At 51.1% G+C, this 11,021-nt stretch overlaps 3 protein-coding genes across 3 annotated transcripts; 2 read left to right on the top strand and 1 right to left on the bottom strand.

Annotated features, from left to right (window-relative positions):
- The first annotated feature begins 926 nt into the window (after positions 1 to 926).
- On the top strand, positions 927 to 2,386 carry CAOG_05754 (NADH:flavin oxidoreductase/NADH oxidase). The gene has a single exon (XM_004346377.2). It carries the CDS (start codon positions 1,044 to 1,046, stop codon positions 2,280 to 2,282), a length of 1,239 nt encoding a protein of 412 aa, XP_004346427.1. The 5' UTR covers positions 927 to 1,043; the 3' UTR covers positions 2,283 to 2,386.
- Positions 2,366 to 6,836, bottom strand: CAOG_05753 (ligase I; the record flags this gene model as incomplete). The annotated part of the gene is made up of 17 exons (XM_004346376.1): positions 2,366 to 2,443; positions 2,547 to 2,639; positions 2,720 to 2,782; positions 2,858 to 2,992; positions 3,093 to 3,245; positions 3,329 to 3,411; positions 3,504 to 3,648; positions 3,732 to 3,803; positions 3,876 to 3,986; positions 4,058 to 4,153; positions 4,235 to 4,350; positions 4,428 to 4,513; positions 4,620 to 5,134; positions 5,231 to 5,327; positions 5,415 to 5,471; positions 5,548 to 6,549; positions 6,793 to 6,836. 17 exons carry the CDS (start codon positions 6,834 to 6,836, stop codon positions 2,366 to 2,368), a joined length of 2,946 nt encoding a protein of 981 aa, XP_004346426.1.
- A 908-nt stretch (positions 6,837 to 7,744) lies between these two features.
- Positions 7,745 to 10,955, top strand: CAOG_05752 (septin 9). Its single transcript, XM_004346375.2, has 5 exons — positions 7,745 to 7,787; positions 7,981 to 8,002; positions 9,267 to 9,973; positions 10,111 to 10,442; positions 10,534 to 10,955. The coding sequence occupies exons 1-5, from the start codon at positions 7,776 to 7,778 to the stop codon at positions 10,703 to 10,705; spliced, it is 1,245 nt and encodes a 414-aa protein (XP_004346425.2). The 5' UTR covers positions 7,745 to 7,775; the 3' UTR covers positions 10,706 to 10,955.
- The last annotated feature ends 66 nt before the right edge of the window (positions 10,956 to 11,021 follow it).

Here is an 11,021-nt window from a genome sequence, read left to right as displayed (position 1 = left end):
AACAATGATACCCCGGCTTGTTTTTTTCCTTGTTGGCTAGTCATAGTGCCAGCATAGCATGTCGCTTTCACCTCCCTTTGCAACTGGACTCGTACTTGTCTGATCCTATTCCCACGAGGTCGCGCGACCGAACAAAAAGCAAATGCTCCGTGATTCGGCGGTCGCATTTTCCGCCTCTCCCCGCCTCTCCCCGCCGACGTTCCCGCGCCATTGAAGGTGGTCCTGATGGATGTCGAGTAGGGTCCAGTCTTGGCCCTGGAAGGCATCTCAGACGGAAGGTCGTCAAGCAGCAGAGCAACCAACGTTCTGTGTAGGGTCGTTTGGTAAAACTGTTGCTTCTTTCGGCTTCGATCCGTTCTCTTCCCTCTTTTGCCCCCTTCCTCCGCCTTTTCCGCCGTTTCCGCCGTTTCCATCTTGCAATGCTGCGATCCACATGTTTCTCTATTCTTCTTGCTTTTCCGCTTGCGTGTTGCTTTTTCCGCTGCTTTTTCCGTTGCCACAATCACGGAGATTTCCAGTGCGGTTTGTTTTAAACCCAAACCGTTTTTGTATGTTTGTAACATTCAGTCTTCATTTTGTTGTTTTTGGTAAAAGTTTCGAAAAAATCGACACTTTGACAAGCACGAAACGTTGTTGAGTGAAGAGTGAAGGAAGTGTTGAGTGAAGAGTGAAGGAAGTGAAGGAAGTGCAGGAAGTGAAGGAGTGGGTGAGCGGGAGAGTCGGCTCTCAGTCACAGTCATCTCAGTCAGCCGCTCAGACCTGTGTTTGGTGTCGCATTGTGGTTGAGATGGAGAAAAAGAGTCCAAAAAAATCGCCGGCTCACACGTCTCACTCGATTTCAGTCACACAACTGAATGTTTTTTGAACTTTTATTTTGCTGTCTGATTTTGCTCACTTGTACTTTGTGTTGAATTTGCTTCTGAGCAGAACATACAAAAAACCCAAACAAAACCTCGTTTGTTTCAAAAATTAATCTCGTTCGATTCTTTGTGCTTCTCATCCTGCTCGTGACGAACAATCCAAGCGACAACAACTCTACAAACATGTCCGCCGCACTGCAAAAGCTGTCCCTCTTCACCCCGACCAAGCTGGGCGCCCTGAACCTGGCTCACCGAGTCGTGCTCGCGCCACTGACGCGCATGCGCAACTCGCCTGACAATGTTCCGCAGCCCATGGCTGTCGAGTACTACAAGCAGCGTGCTTCCCAGGGTGGTCTGCTGATCACGGAGGCCACCGTCGTGTCTGCTCGCGCGCAGGGCTATCCGCTCACGCCCGGCATCTTCACTCCCGAGCAGGTCGCTGGATGGCGAAAGGTCACTGACGCCGTGCACTCCAAGGGAGGCTTGATTGTCAGCCAGATCTGGCACACGGGTCGCGTCGGCCACTCTGCCTTCACCGGCCAGCTTGCCGTCGCTCCCTCCGCCATTGCCATCGCCGATGGCTCCAAGGCGGCCACTATGAAGGGCCAGCTCGATCAGGAAGTGCCGCACGCACTCACCGAGGAGGAGATTCTCGGCGTCGTGGCAGAATTCCGTCACGGCGCCAAGCTTGCTCGCGAGGCTGGCTTTGATGGCGTTGAAATCCACGGCGCCAACGGCTACCTCATTGAGCAGTTCCTTTCGCCAAAGTCCAACATCCGTACCGACAAGTATGGCGGCTCTGAAGAGAACCGCGCCCGCTTCCTTTTCGAAGTCGTCGATGCTGTTCTGCAAGAGTGGCCCAGCGATCGTGTCGGCATCCGTCTGAGCCCCGCTGGTGACTCGTGCGACGTCTTCCACCCGACTCCCCTTGAGACCTTCTCGGCCGTCATCACTCGCCTCAACCAGTACAAGCTCGCTTACATTCACCTGATTGACCCGCGCGGCCAAGCCGAGCTCGTGCCCGTATCCAACGTTGCCAAACTCAGTGATACCTTGGCCCGTCTCTCCACCAGCCCCGTCATTGGCGCTTCGTCGTTCGAGCGCGAAACGGCCGATGCAGCGGTCGCAAGCGGCGCGTTCGCAGCCATCGCCTTTGGCCGCCACTTTATTGCCAACCCCGACCTGCCCGTCCGCTACCTGCTCGGAGCAGAGCTCAACCCTTACGATCGCTCGACCTTCTACGGTGGTAACGAGAAGGGCTACACGGACTATCCTTTCCTCACGCGCGAGCAAGCGACCGCGGGTCTGGCCAAGATTGTTGGTCAAGCAGAGGCCAGCCTTCCCCTGAGTGATAAGCTGGCTGCCTTGCAGGATTCGCAACAGACTGCCGTCGGCCTGATTGAGCCCGCATTGGCCCTTTAACAGTTATGATTTGTTTAAAATGATGTGTGGTGTTTTTTAACTGATATTTCGAGCTGATTTTTTTATAACACGCTTCCATACGCCTAGTAAAAGTCTTCTTCGTCTTCTGCGCCTTTGCCCTGTTGGTTGAGCAACTGTTGGCTGCGGTACATGTCGGCCACCTATATAGAACGCAAGGGGGGGGGGGAAACAGTGGCGGATTGATCAATTAAAACTCAGCGCCTGCTCAAAGGGTTTCAGACCAACGAACGCAGTGTCACGTACCTGACTCGCATTTGTCGCTTGCTCGGTGGATTTGTCGTCGCGGATGCGCAAAAAGCGTGGGAAGCGCAAGGAGATGCCCTTTTCGGGATCAACCTGAGAAAAAAAAACATAGTTTCAAACAACACATGAGCTGCGCAGTTTGGGCCTTAAAGATGGTTGATCAAGCGACCTACCAAGCCAGCTGCAGCCTTGTGGACGGGAGAGATGGAAAGATCTGCAGCCTTAACCTCCCACACCTGCGAGGAAAACATGACTGTCAGCATCTCGAATGATGACAACAACCACCGCTTCAGCAACAATGGCACTCTCACCTGGACCGTGTCAAACCAATCATCAGGAGCCAGTGTGTCATCTGCACGGTAGTAGGACTTTGGTCCAGAAATGACGTGGTCTTTGAAAAAGGTCGAGTGGCGCTGCAAATCTTCGTCGCTAAACCCAGTTCCGATCTGGAATGAGATATCAAGCATAAAGACGGTGAGCCCCGGCATCGGAGGACAAATTTCATAGCAACACATCATCCCAACGAACTGCAATGTTGTGCCATACCTTGCAGATGGACTGGTATTCCTCATTTTCCTCGTCGTAGCAAGCCAGCAAGAAACCGCCGTAAAATCCGGTTCGCTTGCCCTTGCCACGGTAGCCTCCAATAACAACCAGATCGAGCGTATCGCCGACACCGTCGAGGTAGTCCTTCTTGAGCTGTGTCGGACGAAGATTGGAAAATCAGGGATCAGCGCAACAAAAGCAGCCAGACATGTCCAAAGTTCAATTTGTTGACTCACTTTTAACCAGTTGTGGGATCGCTTGGCAATCTCATACGTGGCCTCTTGCTCGAGAGTCTTGACCATGAGACCCTCACAGCCAGCTGAGAAGGCACCCACGAGAACATGGTGCAATGAGCTGATGCAAATCCAAAGGGGCATCTCGACCCGGAACAATCACAAGAAAGACACGCACCTTTGATGGACTGGTCAAGGAACTCCTCAATCTGCTCGGTATTGGTGCCATCCATGGACGTGGCAAACATGATCTCGCCTTCAATCTCTGCAAAGTGCTCGCGCAAGAGTTCGCGCCGGCGTTTGAGTGGCTGTTTGACAAGGGACTGTTCGAGTCGAGACACGGGGAAATGAGTGTCAGAAGAACCGAAAAGGAGGGATGGAGCCACGAAAGCGAAATCAACACAACCTCGCCGTTCAGGTAGAGCAGATCGAACGCAAACAGGCAGACTTGCACTTTGATCTCGGCGACATCCGCGTCCTAGAGAGCGCGAACGTTGAGTCAGGGGTGGTCGTGTGTGGTTGCAGTTTCAGATTGAGCAATGAGACTCACCTTGCGCTTTCGAGTGCTGAGGACTTGGAAGGGCAGAATCTGCTTCTTTTCAGTGTCCCAGGCCACACTCTCGCAGTCGAGAATGTACGACTTGACAGTGTCCTTGAGAGACTGGAGTATTCAAACAGCCCAGATTGGTGAGCGGAGTTGAGACCGAGGACAGAAACAAGGCAATCGCTCACCTTGGGAATGCGCTCAATAATGTCGGGATATTTGGAAGTATTGTTTTCCGAATTGCGACTGTAGATGTTGACGACGCGGTCTTCCTTCATGTGAATCTGTTGGCGCAGGCGCAAGTGAGAGCGTTGCGCGACACATCCACACATCCAGGTTTAAGCAAAAAAAAAAAATAGCCTTGCCTGTGCGCGCTCGCCGTCGTACTTGTACTCGCAAGTAAACGTCATGCCTTCGAAGCGTTTGAGAACTTCAGACACACCCTTCGTGGGATGGGCGAGCATCGGCTTCAGTGGGATGCCTAAACAAGGACAACGCACGCGAGAAGAAATCAGTGACAGCAGCCGAAAACCGAACAAAGGGCACATGGACACATACCAGGTGTCAGCGTGCATCGGACTTGCAACTCCTCCAAGCCAACTTCAAGCAGCGTTGGGATGATGACATCGTAATTTGGCAGTTCGCTGCAAAACGGGGTGAAACGCGCAATGGTGAGAACAGAGACGAAGAGCGGGGGGCAACACGCAGACAATTACGTTCGCAAACTCCCAAACAAACCAGTGGACTTACCAGTAGACAGTTTTGACGGCCAAGGTGGCGCGCTCCAGCTCTGCTGCGAGGTCGGCCTCGCTCATGGATTTGCTAGCATCCACGACCTGAGCTTTCGCGGGATTGATGCGCGGTGGGGTGAGAAGAATCGCACGGGCAAGCGCCGCCAGAACAGACTGCTCGGCCAGTCCGATGCGAAGCTTGCCAGCGAGCGAACGAATGAGGAACATGGACTCTGACTCCTTGCAAGCAACAAGCATGGCCTTGATCTTGACAATCTTTTTGGACATGACACTGTGACCGGTCATGGAGGCGATTTCTCGCAGATTCTTAAACACGGCTTCCACAGTCAGAGTTTTGTGCGCAAACATGGTCTTTTGGCTGCTGCGCGACTCTTTCGCGACAATGCCGAGATCGCCCTTCGCTTCTGCGTCAGCTTTGATGCGGCGCATATCACGGCCAGTGGCGTCAGCGATGGCCTTCATGAGAAGAGATTCGCCAATGCCGAGTTCCAAGCCTTCATAGGGAGGAGCAATCTGCACAACAGCAAAGCACGAGTCAAAAAAAAAAAAAAAAAAAAAAAAAAGGTCGTCGCGGGCCTGAGAGCAAAGGGAGCGTCATTGGTGACTTACTCGGTTGGTGCACATGTAAACGCATCGAACGAGGTCATTCGGTGAGAGAATAATAACAGATCGGAAAAAGTTGGCCAACGTTTCAATGATTTTAAGGCTGTCAAAGCATGGGAACAATAAGACCGCTGCTGCTTTTTCACACGAATTCAGGCGCATGAGGCACATTCATCTGTCATAGACATACCGCTTTGTGGTGGATCCGATCGCTTCAAACGTCTTCGCCAACGCGGCGTACGGAACTCTGATGACAACATCAAGGAATATAAAAGTAAGCACCGGCAACGATGATACAACATCGACATCATCGACATCCTCACAGCTCATCCTGCTTCCAGAAGGCATCCTTGATGGGATGGTACCCAGGAGCGTCGGGAGTGTAATTGATGACAACCTCTTTGGCGGCCTGCTTGCCACCAAACAGGAACGACGTTGGCTTGGGCAGCTCTTGAGGAACAGGGTCTGCAGCGTCTTGACTCATGTCTTGCGCGTCCATGTCGAGCAGGGACTCGGCGGCTTGGTCTTCGTCGGCGGCGGCGACCGTCGCGGCTGACGGGTTGTCTTTACGTGGCGATGACGCTGGGGCAGCTGCATCACTCGTGTCCATAGCGGTTGCCGCACTGGCTTCAGCAGTGGTCGACTTTGATGCATGGCTGTTCGGAGCTGCTGAGAGTTTGGTCGCAGGGGCTGATTTGGTCGATTTGTCCTTGCTCGACGACGACTTGGCCGCAGCTGCAGCCGGCGCTGGCTTCTTTCCCAGAAACTCCATCATGCTCTGCGCCTTGTTGGACTTTGATGCAGCGACTGCAAAGCCGGTCGACGATGCCGGCTTGGCGGGACTTGCAGGCAAGGCCTTGGGTTCTTCGACTTCCATTGGCGTTGAGCTGTCGTGCTCAGTGGCCGGGGTCTGCTCGGCGTCGTCGTGAAGCACGCTGCTTTGGGCAAGCGCTGGGGCAGCGGTGGGCTTGACGGGAGCGGCTGCTTGATCTTCCTCCTCGTCGTCTGAAACGGCTCGGCGGCGTGTGGCTCGGGTCGACCGACCGCGTCCAAGCACCTCAGGCGCTGCCGAAGCAGCCGAAGCAGCAGCGGCAGCATCAGCAGCAGCACGGTCTTGCGCATCGCTCGCCTCAAGCGCAGCCTCCGCAAGCGTGGAGGTCTGGTCCTCGTCATCGCTCTCGTCGTCTGTGATCAGCCGCATCCGCTTTGGCTGGACGACCGCCTTGACCGGCGCTGGATTCTTGCTAGCCTGCTGTATTTTAGGAGCTGGAGCTGGAGCCGGCTCGGGTGCCGCGGGGGCGCCAGCGGGTCGCTTGAAGAACGATCTGCAAACAAAAAAAAAACGAACAAGAAGTTTTCCCGCCAAATTTTGAGTTTTCCCGCGTTATTTCATACATGTTGCATTGAGGGTGAATTTCGAGGGAGGGGGAAGGGGGGAAGCAGTCAAAATGGGTCGGATTCGACAAAAGATATGGTTTGTTTGATGAGCATTGGACGATGGAGGGTTGAGGGTTTGGAGAGATGCGAGTCAAGGATGATTGAGTGGGATTTGCATTGCAAAACCGTACGCAATGCCGCGCTGAGCCATCAATGAAGTGAGAGTGACCTGCATTTGGGGAAAAGGGTTTTTCGTGCTGTATTCATTTTGAAGCATTGTGTGCTGTTGTGATCACTCACTGAGCGAGAACACGTGCGGGATAAGTCGCTGCAAAACTCAATGGAAGAAGCACTGCAGGCACAAATACTAGGAAACAGACAGGAACAAGCAGGAAGCAGACAGGAACAAGCAACCAGCAGTTAGGACAAGCAGACAGCAAGCAAACTCTTCCGGATTCATCAACAGAAGCAAAGTCTTCCAGAAATCATCAACCCATGAAATCGGTTTCCATTCATCCCCGCTTCGGAGGAGCCTTCAGGTGCCCGTCCTAGACCTTCAGACCAATTGAAACCATTGAGAGGAGATGCTCCTGAGGGTCCAAGGCGCTCAATTGGCGGTCGCCACGGTGGTCGGTGATCGTGAGCGCGCGCCAAATATCAACATACTGCTCGTACGTGCAACGCGTTGGAAAGTCTGCATGCCAGTTGCTGATCCTCTGTGAAAGGTCCCATGTCTCGTAAGGAATAGCGTTTGCTTCAAGGACACGCTTGAATGTCTCCAGATGATGCGCGTCAACCGAGGCATTTTTGCTCAGTATGGTGAGAGCGATTTCTTGGTTGAGAAGCGTACGGAATTCTTGCGCAGATGTACCAGGGTCTCGAGCTAGATCAACAGAGTAATTGCTGGCTCGCTCGAGTGGAGCGTTCAAGATGATGGCAGCAGGGAAAAGGCGAGCGAGCGAAAATGAGTTCTTACCCCCGCCCCCTCTTTTTTTGGTTTCATTCTACGGGATACGATTGATCCTACATTCATTCTAGCATACTTTTCGTCAGTGATTCCAGACTTCTATTCCAAGTTTCAATCGTCAAACTAACTCGAAACCAAACAACAAAACTGACAAAAAAATCAGTCTTTTTTTATTTTTATTTTTTCAGGCAAATTTCTTGATACACAATGGTTGTTCAAGTAAGTTACTCGCTTTCTCTTTTGATTTTCCTTACGCTGCTTCTCACTGATTTTGCTTTGGTTTGTATCCCTTTTTTTTTTTTTTTTTTTTTCCTTCTTCTTCTTCTTCATCCTTCTGCGATCGCCCTCATCCTGCTCACCCCCCCCCGCTCCCCTTCCCTTTTCCCTCTGTCCCGTTTGTCCCTCTCAACAGTTCACCTCGCAGCAGGAGAAGGGTAAGCAAGTTCCCACTTCAGCCTGATCCATCCATCCATCAACCAAAGCCGAAGCAGGGCCGTCGAAATCAATCCCAAAATCCCCCCCCCCTTGAATCCACTGCCCTCCCACTGCCGCCAATGCTTTTTCGCAGCCTTCTCTTTGCTCGTCGATGGATCTCCGCTTCAACTTGTCCGCTTCAACTTTCATCTTCTTCCTCTTCTTCCTCAAACCTTTGCTGCTTTGTTCGATGGCTTTTCTGGAGTGTTTTTTTTTTTTTTTGAATCCTTTTTTTTTTTTCTCTTTTTTTTTTTTTTTTTTTTTTCGTTCGTTCGATCTCGCTTTTTTTGTTTCGTGTCGTCGCTCAGTCTTTTTGTCCATCTCCTGCGTTTTCCTTTACGTCGCGTCTGATCGCGTCTGATCGCGTCGCACTCGCGTTCCCAACAACAGCAGCCGACGTTGCCTTCAACAATCAAAAACATCCAACATGATTTATTTCTTTCTTTTTATTATTATTATTTTTATTATTTTTGCGGTCTTTTTCTTTAACATTCTCGTTTGTTTGCGTTCCGGTTTTTTTTTTTTTTTTGGGTTTTTTTTTTTTTTTGCTTTTTCGCTGATTTTTCTCGTTTCAAAAGGCTGACTTTCGTCATCGAAGACAAGCTTCGTCTTGCATTCGTTGCATTTCAGCGTCAACAATCGCGAAAACCGCTGCCTTGTTCGAAAAACGATCACAAACAAAAACAACGAAGGAAAAAAATGAAAAGATCGCTGTTTTTTTTTTTTTTTTTTTTGTCAATTTCTAATGCAAAAACCATACAAAACTGAAAAATCAAAAACCAAAAATCCATGGAAAAAATCAAACAAACGGTTTTTTTTTTCTTTTTTCCACTTTTTTGGTTTTCTTCTCTTTTTTTTTTTTTTTTCTTTTTTTCTGCTTTTTTTTTTTGCAAGTGAATCGTTTGTTGAAGTCGACATTTGAAGATTCTGTTCTGTGAAGATTGTTGGAGACTCGGTTTGGTTTTGGAAGAAGCGAAGAAAAACAACAAACAAGAGCTCGAAAGCGCGTTTTGATTGGAACAGCATTCGTTTCGTTTTCGATCGCTCTCTTTGCTCTGGTTTCCTAGCTGTTTGAATGGATCACTGCAGTTTGAAACAAGCAATCGAAGAACAGCAACAACCAAAAAAAAAAACACGGCTGGACCGTGTTGAGTTGGTTTGGATTGGATGTCCTTTGTTCGTTTTGCGCTCTGACTCACTGTTGATTCTTCTTCTTCTTCGCAGCCATCGAGCAAGCCTTCAACTCGATCGACACCGACCACAGCGGCAGCATTGACCGCGACGAGCTCGGCACTGCCGTCCAGAAGCTCCTCGACCGCAAGGTGACCGATGCAGAGGTGGACGAGATGCTCGCCAAGGCTGACTCTGACCGAAGCGGCAGCATCTCGCTTGACGAGTTCAAGGCCATGATGGCCGATCACCTGTCACGATCGACCAACTGGGGCAAGTTGCGCACTGCGCTTGGCGGCTATGTTGGTTTTGACCAGCTCCAACAGCAACAAAACCGCAAGGCCATGAAGCGTGGTTTCCAGTTCAACCTGATGGTTGTCGGCGAGTCTGGCCTCGGCAAGTCGACCCTCGTCAACACGCTCTTCCGAAGCAAGATTGCCCGCTCGACCCTTGCCGGTGCTGAGGACGCCAAGATCCCCAAGACGGTGGAAATCCACTCTGTCTCGCACGTCATTGAGGAGAAGAACGTCCGCCTTCGTCTGACTGTCTCGGACACCCCCGGATTCGGCGATCACATCAACAACGACGGCTCGTGGCAGCCCATCCTCGATCACATCAACAAGCTCAACGAAAAGTACTTTGCCGACGAGAGCGCCGTCGTCCGCAACATTGCCCCCGTTGACTCGCGCATCCACGCCTGCATTTATTTCATTGCCCCCACCGGCCATTCGCTCAAGCCCATCGACATTGAGTTCATGAAGGTGAGCGTTGCTGCTGGTTATGGCGGGGGAGGGGTGTCGTGGCTTGCAAGGGAAGCGTCTGTCTGAGAATGTATGTTTCAATTCTCATTTTCATGGTTGTAACCTGCTGTTTTTCGTTGTGGTTTTTTTTTCTGCAGAAACTCGACAAGTCGGTCAACATCATCCCCGTCATTGCCAAGGCTGACACGCTTACTCTTGAGGAGCGTGCCGCCTTCAAGGAGCGCATTGTTGAGGACCTCGACCAGCACGCCATCAACGTTTACCCCAACGTGAACGAGGACGACGACGAGGAGGACAAGGCTATCAACTCCAAGCTCAGCGAGCTCTTGCCGTTCGCCGTCATTGGCAGCGACAAGGAGGTCATTGTCAACGGCCAGGGCGTTCTTGGCCGCAAGACCAAGTGGGGCTTTATCGAGGTCGAGAACAAGGATCACTGCGAGTTCTCCAACCTCCGCGACATGCTCATCCGGTAAGTGGGGGGGGAGTTGTTCAAGATGGAAAAAGTCCAGAAAAAGGAAATGTGGCTCACCTTTTGTTTCTCTTTTATCTTTGGCCTTCAGAACCCACATGCAAGACTTGATCGATGTCACCCACTTCACTCACTATGAGAAGTTCCGTGCTGCCAAGCTGCGTGGTGGCGCACCTGCACCTGCTGCTGCCCCCGCACAGGCTGCCGCTCCCAAGGCCGTCGTGAAGGTTGGCGGCAACTCTGTTGCTGACAGCTCAATCTAAGCGAACATCAAGTAAAAGAAAAAAACTAAAGCCTTGGCTGATGTTATTTGGTCCCCTATTCCGAATGGGGTATGATTTCAGCTCGGTGACATGCTGTGTTTTGTTTTTTGGTTTGTTTGCTTTTGATCGTTTGGCTTTCTTGTGTGTGTGTGTGTGTGCGTGTGTGCGGTTTTGTCTCTTTCTGAGTCTGCTGGTTTTTTTTTCTTTTCTTTTTTTTATTAAAAACAAAAAATCGAGTCACACAACAAAACCAAAGCAAGAAAGAAGCGTTTTGTGAATGCATTGCACAGCCGTACTGAACGAAGCTGCAGTAAGT

This window comes from Capsaspora owczarzaki (genome assembly GCF_000151315.2).
Source record: "Capsaspora owczarzaki ATCC 30864 unplaced genomic scaffold supercont2.9, whole genome shotgun sequence".
In the NCBI taxonomy this organism is placed as follows: Eukaryota; class Filasterea; order Ministeriida; family Capsasporidae; genus Capsaspora; species Capsaspora owczarzaki.
Note: the sequence above shows the minus strand (reverse complement) of the source record. Positions and strands in the feature narration are given on the sequence as shown.